The sequence below is a fragment of the Phoxinus phoxinus genome (assembly GCF_949152265.1).
Source record: "Phoxinus phoxinus genome assembly, chromosome: 20".
NCBI classification, from domain to species: domain Eukaryota; kingdom Metazoa; phylum Chordata; class Actinopteri; order Cypriniformes; family Leuciscidae; genus Phoxinus; species Phoxinus phoxinus.
Window position 1 is genome coordinate 5,753,773 of NC_136895.1, and position 16,774 is coordinate 5,770,546.

Genomic DNA, 16,774 nt, shown 5'->3' on the forward strand with positions numbered 1-16,774 from the left:
AGAACCTTTAAAGGTTCCATATAGAACCTTTTCTTCTAAGAGTGAGCGGTCTTTGCTGTGTTTCATCCGGGCCTCCATCCACTTGTGCACGAAAAAGAGCCATTACGGAAATTATTGAAGGCTTGGGGCAAAAAAATGACACCCAAAAATAAAGATATATGGGCCAAAAATGTCCATATGTTTTTGATATTTAAGCCTACAACAGGATATAGAGTGCTGTTATCCCGAATATCAGCACGATTGCCTATCGATTTTATACAACATTTCAATATACTAGAAGTTAATGTTAGGTGACTTTCATTTTAGACTTAGAACCTTGTCTGTTTTTGCTCTATTTCGCAAAACAAATTCACAGTAGAGTCATTAAGCGTCTCCGGGCTACTGAATGAGTCTGCGTTTTGAAGGAATCTTTTGACTGAATGATTGAATTACTCACTCGACAATGATTTAACGCCACCTACTGGCAGTTTTAGTTTCACTATTTATTTTTCCCCATTGTTTTTATTTTACGCCTGCAGCTGATAAAATCATAGCTGCGATCCACCATGCTGCAAGAAAGACTGTCCGCACTTTCCCAGATATCAACTGAGCATAACTTTACTGTCATAATACAGAAGGAGACAACACAGGCAAGTAGCGAAACACCAGTGTTTTATTGGCAGGAACCGGAAGCATGAGCGGTAGAGAGTCAATGGTGAGTATAACTGCAGACAGATAGTTTGCGGATAACTTAGCTTGATGGTTACTGGTATCTTGGTGTGTTTGCAGAAGCGAATGGCTGAACGGGACTCAGACGAGCTGATGATGGGTAGCAGCTGAAGACAGATGACAGAAAACAGGTACTGGAGACTGAAGACTGCAACTGGACGATGGCGGTAGCAGGTAAGTATAACAGGTAAGGAGTCAGGTAAGTGTCTATAGTGTAGATGAGACCAGACAACTAGATTGAGGTTGGTGACCGCAGATATAAAGCAAGTGATGATTGGATGCAGGTGCTGTGAGTCCGTAATTGTGTCCTTGGTGATTGTGATCGAATGGACGGAGCTGGGTGATCTGGTGTTGATGGTGTTGCTGTTGGTTAGACTGATCCTGTGACAGTAACCCCTCTTCCAGGGGCGGCTCCCTTTGACCGCATGGTGTGACGACGGGGATGACCTTGACCTCTGGGAGCTGGACAGTTAGGGCGTTTATTGTTGATCTGAGTGAGTAGGGATGGATCCAGGATATCATCCCGGGGGACCCATGATCGTTCTTCGGGACCGTATCCCTCCCCAGTCAATCAGATATTCCAGACGGCCACCCCGTCGTCGGGAGTCAATAGTGGTCTGGACCCAGTAGATGAGCTCCTCATCAGCGACATCCGGAGAAGGAGGAGGTACCTCATCAACACCAGATTCTGGAGAAGAAGAGAACAGTGGGTCAGAGTAGGGTTTAAGATGTGATACATGAAAGGATGGTGAGATACGGTACTATGAGGGAAGATTGAGCCAGTAGGTGACCTCGTTAATCTGCCTCTGCACTGTGAATGGACCTATGTAGCGGGGACTCAGCTGACGGCAGGGCAGGCGAAGACAGATGTCCCTGGTCTAGAGCCAGACCTTCTGTCCCGGATGATACAGTGGAGTAACAGATCACTGTGCGTCAGCCTGGCTCTTGTGTCTTTGCACTGCATGCTGGAGATGAGCGTGTGCTGAGTCAAGTGGTTAACCAGTGGTTAACAGTTGGAAGTTCTGATGGTTCTCCAGACCAGGGAAACAAAGGAGGCTGTTAACCGAGCATGCATTGGAATGGTGTTAACACAGTGGGGGTTTGATGGAGGGAGTTCTGTTTATACTCAGCCCAGGGAAGGAAACGGCTCCAGCTGTTCTGGTGTTTGTGGCCTTGGCAAACCGAGTTAACGCCACGAAGATTCAGGCATAGACATAGATCTTTCCCTCAGGACCTCCTGGCAGAGCCGGATCAGAGAATTGAACTGGGTGAAGAAGAGAGCCCATTGGGCTTGTCTGGGATTGAGTTGCATAGCTGCACAGAGGTATTCGAGGTTACAGTGATTGGTGATGACTTCAAACGGATTGTTAGCTCCTTCCAGCCAATGTCTCCACTCCTCCAAGGCTAGTTTGATGGCCAATAGCTCACGATTACCAATGTCGTAGTTTCGCTCTGTCGGAGATAGCTTGAAGGCACATGGATGGAGGCGTGGTGGATCACCCTGCCACTGCGGTAATACAGCTCCTACCCCGTTAGTGGAGGTGTCTACTTCCACGACGAAGGGAAGGTCGGGGTGGACCAGGATGGAAGCTGTACTGAACGCGTCCTTCAGGCGTTGGAAGGCTTGTGTGGCTGGCTGGTTCCAGGACAGAGACTTGGGCCGATCTTTGAGGAGGGATGTGAGTGGAGAACTGATGAGACTGAAGTTGTTGATGATGAAGCGTTGGTAGAAGTTAGCAAACCCCAGGAAGTGCTGTACCTCCTTGACTGTGGTAGGTTAGGGCCAGGCTCGGATCGTTTCCACCTTCCTTTTGGTCCATTTGAATGCCCTGCTGGTCAATGATATAATCTAAGAACTGGATGATGCTCTTGTGGAACTCGCATTTTTCCAGCTTGAGATAGAGATGTTGTTCTCTCAGCTTCTGGAGGACCTGTGTCACGTGTTGGCGATGTTCGGCCTGGTTCCAGGAGTAGATGAGGATGTTGTGTATGTAGACGAGGACGAACTGATGGAGGAACTCCCTGAACACCTCGTTCATATAACCTTGAAATACGGAGGGTGAGTTGGACAGTCCATACAGCATCACAAGATATTCGTAGTGGCCTTTTAGGGTGTTACGAAGGCGGTATTCTATTCGTCACCCTCACATATGCGAATTAGATTGTACTGGGAATACCAGGTGCTGTAAGCTTTTTTCGTTAAAAAAAAAAAAAAAAAGTCTATGATTTTCTTCAAAAAGCCTGAAATAGTCTCTGAGTTTCTTAAAAAAAACAGGTCTTGGCAGCAGAGTCTCTGAGTTTCTTCAGAAAGCCTGAAAAAGTCTAAGAATTTCTTCAAAAAGCCCGTTTTTGGCAGCAGATTTCGCTTACGGCCATACCACTTTGAGAACGCCCAATCTCGTCTGATCTCGGAAGCTAAGCAGGGTCGGGACTGGTTAGTACTTGGATGGGAGACCGCCTGGGAATACCAGGTGCTGTAAGCTTTTTTCGTAAAAAAAAATTAAAAAAAATAAGAGGTGATAATTGGTCAGCCAGTTGTTTACTGAAGACTTCCTGGAATGCCCGTTACTCAGAAGGGATTTAGACCTTGCACTCTGTCTCAGGAATTTCGATGGATGTAGAATTGAAAGATGATGAGGGGTTCCGATTGGCATGGACTGATGGTCGTTTGTAAACTGGCGAAATGCAGTCGTGGAAGCAGGACTCACCCCATTGAAGAATCTCTCCTGAATTCCAGCTGACTCGAGGTGCATGTTGTGACATCCAAATTCCCATAGAGGCAGGCAGATTTTTATTTTTAAAGGCCAGTTATTTAATGGATCCAGAATACTATGCATCCTGATAAAGTTCCCTTGGCCTTTGGAATTAAAATAGCCGCACATCCTCACATACCCTTCACCATACCTATATTGGCATGGTGTACTTTCCATAAGATCATCTCTCAATGCAAATCAAACCAGCTATTAGGCGAACTGAAATAAAATACCAATTTCTAGGTATGGTGAAGGGTATGTGATGATGTGCAGCTATTTTAATTCCAAAGGCCAAGGGAACTTTATCACATTTACATTTGCATTAATTCATTTAGCAGATGCTTTTATCCAAAGCGACTTACAACTGAGAACAATAGAAGCAATTATCAGGATGCATCCTGGATCCATGAAATAACTGGCCTTTAAAAATGAAAATCTGCCTGCCTCTATGGTAAAAAATAACACAGGGGTGTCTATTTGTTTATGTATATTTACGATAAATAAATTCACAAAGAAATAGTTGTATCATTCACAAAGAAAATGTGTCCTTAAAGGTTGGAGTTATCCTCTTTTATTTTATTTTAATTAAGGCATTAAGATCAATTTCCAAAAGATGATTTTTTATTCCTCTTTTTAGTCAACTTTAGAATGTGTGTGTTCACTTATTCTAGGCACTAAGTGTTAACAGTGTTAAATATAACAGAGATTAAAGTAATTGCAGTTGCACATTGTTTGTTTGAAAATCGCCTCCGAATTGCACAGCAGCCTCTGCTTCTGGAATGCAAGGACCCAGAATTATATCAATAGAATTTATATTTGTTATTCAAACAAAGCCGTGCAGGAATTAAACCGTAGAAATACAGGTTTCTCCACTTCAACTAGACAACCAGACAATCAGATGGAAATCTGAACAGTTTACAAAAAGGTTCAGTTTGTTAACATTGATTAATACAATTACTATCGTGAACTATGAACGATAACATAATGTTCATTTTAAACATGCTATTGCTAATTTTTTAATTTTTATTAATTTAGAACACATTAATTCATGATATATTTTTTTCACATTTCATTTAATTTGCTAAGGTCAGTCCAGTTAAAATGATTATGAATCTGGCTTGACTAATGAGGCTTTATTATTAATATTATTGAAACTTACTAGATAAAAATACACTTTTAAAAATAAAGGTTTCAAGAGGGGGATCTTCAACGATGCCATGGGTTCCCAGAATAACATTTGGTAACACTTTATTTTAATGTTCCCTTTTGAACATTACAACTACATGTCAACTAACTCTCATTCGAGTATTAGTAGACTGTGTGCTTAATATCTGCTAACTCTTTATTGAGATGCTCCTCCAACAGACACTCTACTGAGTAACTTTGCAAGTACATGTCAACTTATTCTAACCCTAACCCAGTCTACTAATACATATTAGACATGTAGGTGCAACGCTACTTATAGTCAACAGAATGTGTTAAATGGACCATTAAAATAAAGTGAAACATATATTTCCACTATAAAGAACCTTTTGTGGAATGCAAAGTTTCCATGGATGTTAAAGGTTCTTCATGAAACCATTGATGCCAATAAACAACCTTTATTTTTAAGAGTAGGCAATCATACAAGACTTTATTTAATATTTCTCTGTTTGTTTAAATAATTAGCTTAATAATAAAAAAATATATATATTTCTGAACAAACACTGGCCCAGCCTGAGAACCTGTTATATTAGTGTAAAATGATGGGTAGGTGGGGTTTAAGGACAGCATGAGTCTGATGTCAAAACATATCAGTCCTCTGTTTTAAGGTTAGGTTGCTTCTCAAAGGGGTATTTCTCTCGCTTAAGGCTCGTTAACAAACTATTGAAAGATGTATCGATTTATTGTATTTGCTGGATTGGTTTTACTGATTCGTAGATCAATACTAACAGGTAAGGGGTCTATTTAAATCTAAATATGTGAGTATAGTGTATGTGATGTAAATGTATTATAACTAAATGTGCATGTGTATATTTATTAATAAATATGTTTGCATACAATAAATTAATTATGTTTAGGTGACAAAAAAAGATTAAAAAGGACTAGATATGTAAATACTGACAACCTAACGGTATGATTGTATAATTTTTTTGTATGCTTAACATAAAAATTATATATTATTCTATATATACTTTTACCATTTCTGAATAATATATGTATTTTTTGTCAAGCATAAAATTTTTTAAAAAATACAATCACCAGTTGCAATTATAAAGGAATTCAAATTATGAGAACACTCTGAATACTGGTGATTTGCATATATTTTGCACTTTATTTATCTGAACAGTGAAGTGTAATAACATCATATGAGTTACTAACTAAACACTACCAGCGTTTTGTTGAGTCAATACAGAACTACCTTGTAAATGTAAAGTAAACTATGCACATCAAAGAATAACACAAGCCATTTCTGAAACAATTGCTTACTGTTAATACATATTGTTCTTACATTTATTTATTAAATTACTACATATTATGCTATTGTTATGGGTGATCTGTTTGTTTCTGTTTGGGGTTGGTTTTGTCATAGTTTCTTGTTGGTATCAAGAGTTCTTCATTGATTTGATTATCAGTTGCACTTGTTCATTTCGTGGATTGGTTTGATTGTGGATTTAAGCTCTTTGTTTCTTTCAGTTCATGGTCTGTTCTCGTTGGATTAGGTTGGTTGTTCTGTTCCTGGTCAATCTAGTATCCTGATCATTTTGTTTTGAGTTCATGTTTAATAAATTCGAAAACTGCTGCGATTAGATCCTGCTCTTTTCTCTTTATTATTGCAAGCCATCCTTTTGGAGTCGGTTCTTGATCTGGACAAAGCGGACACACAACACCTTACAAAGCTCCTCCACTGGCTTATCCCCACTCATGACAGATAATATGGATCAAATGGATCAAAATAGTTTATTTCCGTCCGTCATCATCCATTTTGACCAATAGTATTAGATCTAGTTAAATGCAGAGTCACAGATATTGGGGTCCCTCTCTCTAAACTTTTAGATTATATCGGCACATTAAATTTGAGTAAAACTGAATTTATGCCCCTTTAAAAAAAAATTAAGCACCAGCTTTCTGAATGGTATGCTATTTAAATTAGTGGAGGATCACTTTACACCAGTGTGTAGATGAGGCACAATGAATCACAGACACGAGAGGCAAAATAAGACTCACTTTAATGCAAACTGCAGCCAGTACAACAGGCAATATGCTGGGATTCCATGTACTGGTGCCACCGGTTTTGGTTAGGGGTAAACAAGGTCACTCATAACAACAAAAGACATTGGAATCAAGTTGTCATGATTCCTGTATTGTGTTCCCCTTGTCTTGTGTCGACTTTTGTTATTTCCTGTCTTGTCCCATGTTTTGCAATTCCCTGTCATGTTGATTAGTTTCCCCAGGTGTTTCAGATTAGCCACGCCCCCTTGTTATCTTGTTTAGCTTGTTAGTCTCTGTATTTAAACCCTGTGTCTTGTTTCAGTGTTTGTGGGTTCTTGTCGTTGTAATGTTGTTTGTTCTGTTTCCGAGTTTAAGTCTGTCTAGTTTTGAGTTTATTTATTAAAGCTGTTGCACTTAGATCCTGCTTTCTCCTCTATTCAGCCTGCTTCATTACAGAAGAACCCACCAACTAATGGATCTAGCAGCAGCTTTGGGGAGTCTCCAGCCAAGAAAGCGGTCATACCTAATTCTGGTTCCCAGGATGGCCGTTTTCACGCTTCCTGAGCTTCTTTCTGTTCCTGAGATTGCGTCTGTTCCAGAGTCTGAGCCTGTTCCTGAGCTTCGTCACGTCACGTCTGTTGAGCCAGAAACGCTCCACGTCAGCCCTGCCAATCCAGAGACTGAGCTTCACGTCACTTCTGCCGATCCAGAGACTGAGCTTCACGTCACTTCTGCCGATCCAGAGACTGAGCTTCACGTCACTTCTGCCGATCCAGAGACTGAGCTTCACGTCACTTCTGCCGATCCAGAGACTGAGCTTCACGTCACTTCTGCCGATCCAGAGACTGAGCTTCACGTCACTTCTGCCGATCCAGAGACTGAGCTTCACGTCACTTCTGCCGATCCAGAGACTGAGCTTCACGTCACTTCTGCCGATCCAGAGACTGAGCTTCACGTCACTTCTGCCGATCCAGAGACTGAGCTTCACGTCACTTCTGCCGATCCAGAGACTGAGCTTCACGTCACTTCTGCCGATCCAGAGACTGAGCTTCACGTCACTTCTGCCGATCCAGAGACTGAGCTTCACGTCACTTCTGCGGATCCAGAGACTGAGCTTCACGTCACTTCTGCCGATCCAGAGACTGAGCTTCACGTCACTTCTGCCGATCCAGAGACTGAGCTTCACGTCACTTCTGCCGATCCAGAGACTGAGCTTCACGTCACGTCAGCCCGTTCAGAGTCTGAGCTTCACGTCACGTCAGCCCGTTCAGAGTCTGAGCTTCACGTCACGTCAGCCCGTTCAGAGTCTGAGCTTCACGTCACGTCAGCCCGTTCAGAGTCTGAGCTTCACGTCACGTCAGCCCGTTCAGAGTCTGAGCTTCACGTCACGTCAGCCCGTTCAGAGTCTGAGCTTCACGTCACGTCAGCCCGTTCAGAGTCTCGTCCCGCCGAGACTGAATCTGATCCTGATCCTGATACTGAGCCTGAATCTGTTCCTCTTTGTATTTCTGAGCCTGTGTCTTCGGACAAGATGGCCGACTCCATGCCCGCCTGTCCAGAGTCTCGTCCCGCCGAGACTGAATCTGTTCCTGAGCCGGTGTCTGTTCCTGAGCCGGTGCCTGCTCCGCCCTGGCCGCCTGCTCCGCCTGCACTGCCTGCTCCGCCCTGGCCGCCTGCACTGCCTGCTCCGCCCTGGCTGCCCGTCTTGCTGCAGTCTCCAGGCCCTCTTCTGCTCCACGGGCCTGGCCCTCCATCCCGCCCCCGGTTCCACCTCCACTCCACCACCCTCCTGGACTATTGTTTTCTGAGGAGCGTCTGGAATCCGCTCCTTAAGTGGGGGGCTATGTCATGATTCCTGTATTGTGTTCCCCTTGTCTTGTGTCGACTTTTGTTATTTCCTGTCTTGTCCCATGTTTTGCAATTCCCTGTCATGTTGATTAGTTTCCCCAGGTGTTTCAGATTAGCCACACCCCCTTGTTATCTTGTTTAGCTTGTTAGTCTCTGTATTTAAACCCTGTGTCTTGTTTCAGTGTTTGTGGGTTCTTGTCGTTATAATGTTGTTTGTTCTGTTTCCGAGTTTAAGTCTGTCTAGTTTTGAGTTCATTTATTAAAGCTGTTGCACTTAGATCCTGCTTTCTCCTCTATTCAGCCTGCTTCATTACACAAGTATGCAGTGTAAACAGCAATGCAAATGGTCATGCAACACAATACCGAAGACAAATGCAACATATTTTCAAAATGTCCTCCACCAAAATGTCTCCTTCCTCTCGTCATCAATTAAAAGAGCAGCCGTGAAGAATGTCACACACTCACGGATGACTAGGAAAAGCTTATGTTCACATTGTAGCATGTCGGCTGTAAAGGTAGACTCGACTCATAACGGGACTGCTCCATCAGGAACAACAGGGCTTTTGCCAGAGTGGCACATTGGTGGCAACCCTTCTTGGTACGCTGGATAGCCAAATTCAAATACAGTGCATAGAAGTCTCAACTGATGTGCAGAGAGGTGATGTAGCCTGAATTGCAATGACAAAAGCAAACCATGCAACACTTTCCTTGGGACAACAATACATTTGGTGTATTTTACCAGCACTGTAAGACAATTAAGAGATATATATAGATATATCTAAATTGATCCCACATGGGAATGAAATAAAGATGGTTACTCTTATAAATTTTTTTGCATCTTTTCCAAATCCTCCCTATTTATTTGGGTGGTTTATTATTTTTATTTATAACTTAATTCAATTGTTCTCGGCGCCTTTGTATGAAATAGCCTTGCAATGCAAAAGCCCATTAGAAAAACCAACTGGATGTGTATGCCTCTGCCTTCCAATCTTTAAACATTATTAAAATGCAAGGGGTCTTACTGGCAAAGGGTAATTCTAGATCAGTGGTTTCCAACCCTGGTCCGGGAAAACCCCCAACACGGCACATTTTTATGTTTCTCTTATATGACACAAAAATTCTGAGGTTACTTACCACTGTGTTAGTGCTCATAAAAAAGGTCACTATTGTCTGCCATCTATAAATGCTTTTCTTCTATCTCATCTATTAAAGTTTTTCTGTTTTATTTTACTTTACTTCACCAGCTGCACAAACAACAACATCAACAATTCCGGTTGAAGCAACCACATCTGAAAATCAAACAGAAACTACAGCAGAAACTACATCTGTGAGTGACACTACAACAATTTTAATTCAATCAACATCAGCTGAAGCCTCATCTACAACTCAGGTGGAAACCTCAAATTCAGGAACATCTACATCTGAACCAATGACAACAGCTGGACCAATGAATGCAGTTCAAACAACAACAACTGAAACCACATCTACTCTTCAAACAGAAACTACAAGTATACCGGCATCTACATCTGAACCATCAACAATGGATACAACTCAAACAACATCCCCTGCTCCACCAACATCATCACCATCAACAACAACAACTGAAACCACATCACCAACTCAAGCAGAAACATCAACTGTACCAACATCTACTTCTGAACCAATGACAACAGCTGGACCAATAGTTCAATCAACAACAACTGAAACCACATCTACTCTTCAAACAGAAACCACAGGTACACCGGCATCTACATCTGAACCAACAACAATGGATACAACTCAACCATCATTCCCTTTTCCAACAACATCACCAACATCAACAACAACTGAAACCACATCTACACCTCAAACAGAAACCACAAGTACACCGGCATCTACATCTGAACAATCAACAATGGATACAACTCAAACAACATCCCCTGATCCACCAATAACATCACCATCATCAACAACAACTGAAACCACATCACCAACTCAAGCAGAAACATCAACTATACCAACATCTACATCTGAACCAATGACAACAGCTGGACCAATAAATGCTGTTCAAACAACAACAACTGAAACCACATCTACTCCTCAAACAGAAACTACAAGTACACTGGCATCTACATCTGAACAAACAACAATGGATACAACTCAACCATCATTCCCTTCTCCAACAACATCACCATCATCAACAACAACAACTGAAACCACATCACCAACTCAAGCAGAAACATCAACTATACCAACATCTACTTCTGAACCAATGACAACAGCTGGGCCAATTAATACAGTTCAAACAACAACAACTGAAACCACATCTACTCCTCAAACAGAAACTACAAGTACAGCAGCATCTACATCTGAACAAACAACAATGGATACAACTCAACCATCATTCCCTTCTCCAACAACATCATCATCATTATCAACAACAACTGAAACCACATCTGCAACTGAAGCAGAAACATCAACTGTACCAACATCTTCATCTGAACCAATGACAACAGCTGGAACAATAAATGCTGTTCAATTAACAACAACTGAAACCACATCTACCCCTGAAACAGAAACCACAAGTACACCGGCATCTACATCTGAACAAACAACAATGGATACAACTCAAACAACATCCCCTGATCCACCAACATCACCATCATCAACAACAACAACTGAAACCACATCACCAACTCAAGCAGAAACATCAACTGTACCAACATCTACATCTGAACCAATGACAACAGCTAGACTAATAAATGCTGTTCAATTAACAACAACTGAAACCACATCTACCCCTGAAACAGAAACCACAAGTACACCGGCATCTACATCTGAACAAACAACAATGGATACAACTCAACCATCATTCCCTTCTCCAACAACTTCACCATCATCAACAACAACAACTGAAACCACATCACCAACTCAAGCAGAAACATCAACTGTACCAACATCTTCATCTGAACCAATTACAACAGCTGGAACAATAAATGCTGTTCAATTAACAACAACTGAAACCACATCTACTCCTCAAACAGAAACCACAAATACACCGGCATCTACATCTGAACAAACCATAATGGATACAACTCAACCATCATTCCCTTCTCCAACAACAACATCATCATCAACAACAACAACAACAACTGAAACCACAACTGCAACTCAAACAGAAACCACAAGTATACCAGCATCTACATCTGAACTAATGACAACAGCTGGACCAATAAATGCAATTCAATCAACAACAACTGAAACCACATCTGCAACTGAAGCAGAAACATCAAGTATACCAATATCTACTTCTGAACCAATGACAACAGCTGGACCAATAAATATAGTTCAATCAACAACAACTGAAACCACATCTACTCTTCAAACAGAAACCACAAGTACACCGGCATCTACATCTGAACAAACAACAATGGATACAACTCAACCATCATTCCCTTCTCCAACAACTTCACCATCATCAACAACAACTGAAATCACATCACCAACTCAAGCAGAAACATCAACTGTACCAACATCTTCATCTGAACCAATGACAACAGCTGGAACAATAAATGCCTTTCAAACAACAACAACTGAAACCACATCTACTCCTCAAACAGAAACCACAAGTTCACCGGCATCTACATCTGAACAAACAACAATGGATACAACTCAAACAACATCCCCTGCTCCACCAACATCACCATCATCAACAACAACAACTGAAACCACATCACCAACTCAAGCAGAAACATCAACTGTACCAACATCTACTTCTGAACCAATGACAACAGCTGGACCAATTAATACAGTTCAAACAACAACAATTGAAAACACATCTACTCCTCAAACAGAAACCACAAGTACACCGGCATCTACATCTGAACAAACCACAATGGATACAAATCAACCATCATTCCCTTCTCCAACATCACCATCATCAACAACAACTGAAACCACAACTACAACTCAAGCAGAAACATCAACTATACCAACATCTACATCTGAACCAATGACAACAGCTGGACCAATAAATGCAGTTCAAACAACAACAACTGAAACCACATCTACTCCTCAAACAGAAACCACAAATACACCGGCATCTACATCTGAACAAACCATAATGGATACAACTCAACCATCATTCCCTTCTCCAACAACAACATCATCATCAACAACAACAACAACAACTGAAACCACAACTGCAACTCAAACAGAAACCACAAGTATACCAGCATCTACATCTGAACTAATGACAACAGCTGGACCAATAAATGCAATTCAATCAACAACAACTGAAACCACATCTGCAACTGAAGCAGAAACATCAAGTATACCAATATCTACTTCTGAACCAATGACAACAGCTGGACCAATAGTTCAATCAACAACAACTGAAACCACATCTACTTCTCAAACAGAAACCACAAGTACACCGGCATCTACATCTGAACAATCAACAATGGATACAACTCAAACAACATCCCCTGATCCACCAATAACATCACCATCATCAACAACAACAACTGAAACCACATCACCAACTCAAGCAGAAACATCAACTATACCAACATCTACATCTGAACCAATGACAACAGCTGGACCAATAAATGCTGTTCAAACAACAACAACTGAAACAACATCTACTCCTCAAACAGAAACTACAAGTACACTGGCATCTACATCTGAACAAACAACAATGGATACAACTCAACCATCATTCCCTTCTCCAACAACATCACTATCATCAACAACAACAACTGAAACCACATCACCAACTCAAGCAGAAACATCAACTGTACCAACATCTTCATCTGAACCAATGACTACAGCTGGAACAATAAATGCTGTTCAATTAACAACAACTGAAACCACATCTACCCCTGAAACAGAAACCACAAGTACACCGGCATCTACATCTGAACAAACCACAATGGATACAAATCAAACAACATCCCCTGATCCACCAACAACATCACCATCATCACCAGCAACTGAAACCACATCACCAACTCAAGCAGAAACATCAACTATACCAACATCTACATCTGAACCAATGACAACAGCTGGGCCAATTAATACAGTTCAAACAACAACAACTGAAACCACATCTACTCCTCAAACAGAAACCACAAATACACCGGTATCTACATCTGAACAAACCACACTGGATACAACTCAACCATCATTCCCTTCTCCAACAACATCATCATCATCATCAACAACAACAACAACAACAACAACTGCAACTCAAACAGAAACCACAAGTATACCAGTATTTACATCTGAACTAATGACAATAGCTGGACCAATAAATGCAATTCAATCAACAACAACTGAAACCACATCTACTCCTCAAACAGAAACTACAAGTACAGCGGAATCTACATCTGAACAAACAACAATGGATACAACTCAACCATCATTCCCTTCTCCAACAACATCATCATCAACAACAACTGAAACCACATCTGCAACTGAAGCAGAAACATCAAGTATACCAATATCTACTTCTGAACCAATGACAACAGCTGGACCAATTAATACAGTTCAATCAACAACAACTGAAACCACATCTACTCTTCAAACAGAAACCACAAGTACACCGGCATCTACATCTGAACAAACAACAATGGATACAACTCAAACAACATCCCCTGATCCACCAACATCACCATCATCACCAGCAACTGAAACCACATCACCAACTCAAGCAGAAACATCAACTGTACCAACATCTACATCTGAACCAATGACAACAGCTGGACCAATAAATGCTGTTCAATTAACAACAACTGAAACCACATCTACTCCTCAAACAGAAACCACAAGTACACCGGCATCTACATCTGAACAAACAACAATGGATACAACTCAACCATCATTCCCTTCTCCAACAACTTCACCATCATCAACAACAACAACTGAAACCACATCACCAACTCAAGCAGAAACATCAACTGTACCAACATCTACATCTGAACCAATGACAACAGCTGGACCAATAAATGCAGTTCAAACAACAACAATTGAAACCACATCTACTCCTCAAACAGAAACCACAAGTACACCGGCATCTACATCTGAACAAACCACAATGGATACAACTCAACCATCATTCCCTTCTCCAACAACATCATCATCATCATCAACAACAACAACTGAAACCACAACTGCAACTCAAGCAGAAACATCAACTATACCAACATCTACATCTGAACCAATGACAACAGCTGGACCAATAAATGCTGTTCAAACAACAACAACTGAAACCACATCTACTCCTCAAACAGAAACTACAAGTACACCGGCATCTTCATATGAACCAACAACAATGAATACAACTCAAACAGGATCCCCTGATCCACCAACAACATCATCATCATCATCAACAACAACAACTGAAACCACAACTGCAACTCAAGCAGAAACATCAACTATACCAACATCTACATCTGAACCAATGACAACAACTGGACCAATTAATACAGTTCAAACAACAACAACTGAAACCACATCTACTCTTCAAACAGAAACCACAAGTACACCGGCATCTACATCTGAACAAACCACAATGGATACAACTCAACAATCATTCCCTTCTCCAACAACTTCACCATCATCAACAACAACTGAAACCACATCACCAACTCAAGCAGAAACATCAACTATACCAACATCTTCATCTGAACCAATGACAACAGCTGGACCAATAAATGACGTTCAAACAACAACAATTGAAACCACATCTACTCCTCAAACAGAAACCACAAGTACACCGGCATCTACATCTGAACAAACAACAATGGATACAACTCAACCATCATTCCCTTCTTCAACAACTTCACCATCATCACCAGCAACTGAAACCACATCACCAACTCAAAGAGAAACGTCAATTACACCAGAATCTACATCTGTACAAATGATAACAGCTGGACCAACAACGTTAGTTCAACCAGCAACATCTACAGATGCTCTCCCCCGAAGTAAGTCATATTTATTTGATCTATTCAAGCAATTTCTTATTACTCTCACCTACCATATTTTGTTATTACAGTTATAATCACCTATGCTGAAATTAATCTAATTTGCATTGGAATGTTATAGATATGACAGCATTTGCTTACGCAACTTTCAAAATGAGATCCTTTGCTGAGATGAGTAATGGTCAAATCTTTACATATATTGAAAAGGTAAGCTAATTTATGTCTAAACTTTTTTGTCTAATTGTGATCATTAGCTGGTCAAACTGTTGGACTTATTAAAAAATAATTAAGAACAAAAATATATATATCAAGCTAGCAATTACAATGAAAATTTGATGTATCCATGGAAGTAAGAAAACAACACTCTGTTTAAAATCTGACATGAGAAAAAGTTGTCCGACAGTAGAATAATCTATAGTTAAAGTCTAAAATTAGTCTATATATATATATATATATATGTACAGTTAAATTTTTTTATTGCAGTTTGTCAAGCACTTTCAAGCTAACATTAGTGGGACCATCAGGATTACTGTGAAGAAATCAAGAAAATTGTTGGTCTAAGGATCTGACATGAAAAAAGATCCATCCAACCACATGCAATCCCTTATAAAAAAGAATTAAAATGTATATTTCAAGTTCATTTTATTAATTATACTTAAGTTGAGTTAAAGTATGTTATACGTATACTTTATATAGTAAGTAAACTAATATGAATGTACTAATAGTATTCTAACATGTAGGCCTATGTTATATTCTGTTTTGGTTTCATTTTCACTGTTCCATTATGTCAGTTTCCCTGGGTGTTAATTAGTTCCCGTACCTCTTCTATTTTACGGTGATTCCTCTCCCTGTGTATTTAAGCACTCAGTTCTTTCAGTTCATGGTTCAGTCTCATCAATGTTTAAGTGCAGTAGCTTTGTTTTTCTCTTGTTTGTTTTTCTGAATTATTAAAGATTGTTCCCTCGAATCTCCTGTGCCGTGCGTGTTATAATGCCACAACGTTTTCATTTGTACTGCAACTATATTATTAGTGAACTTCTAGGTATAATAATAGTTTACTAGTCCAAGGGATAGTTCACCCAAAAATTTAAATTCTGTCATTAATTACTCACCCTCATGTCATTCCAAACCTGTAAGACTTTCGTTCATCTTCGGAACATAAATGAAGATCTTTTTGATGAAATCTGAGAGCTTTCTGTCCCTCCACTGACATCTACACAACTAACACTTTGATGCTTCAAAAAGTTCATAAACAGATCGTAAAACTAATTTATATGAAATTAGTGGTTTAATAAAAAAATTCTG

At 40.4% G+C, this 16,774-nt stretch overlaps 1 protein-coding gene across 1 annotated transcript; it reads left to right on the top strand.

The window, feature by feature from the left end:
- Positions 1-14,275: 14,275 nt before the first annotated feature.
- LOC306988254 (uncharacterized protein) lies at positions 14,276-16,434 on the top strand. Its single transcript, XM_079593056.1, has 3 exons — positions 14,276-15,469; positions 15,591-15,676; positions 15,953-16,434. The coding sequence occupies exons 1-3, from the start codon at positions 14,344-14,346 to the stop codon at positions 16,028-16,030; spliced, it is 1,290 nt and encodes a 429-aa protein (XP_079449182.1). The 5' UTR covers positions 14,276-14,343; the 3' UTR covers positions 16,031-16,434.
- The last annotated feature ends 340 nt before the right edge of the window (positions 16,435-16,774 follow it).

Excerpts from the sequence above, each read along its gene's own strand:
- LOC306988254 (XM_079593056.1), top strand. The coding sequence starts at position 14,344 with ATGGATACAACTCAACCATCATTCCCTTCTCCAACAACTTCACCATCA. Across the intron at positions 15,470-15,590 it reads TACAGATGCTCTCCCCCGAA|ATATGACAGCATTTGCTTAC; the intron begins GTAAGTCATATT and ends GGAATGTTATAG. Across the intron at positions 15,677-15,952 it reads TCTTTACATATATTGAAAAG|TTTGTCAAGCACTTTCAAGC; the intron begins GTAAGCTAATTT and ends TTTTTATTGCAG.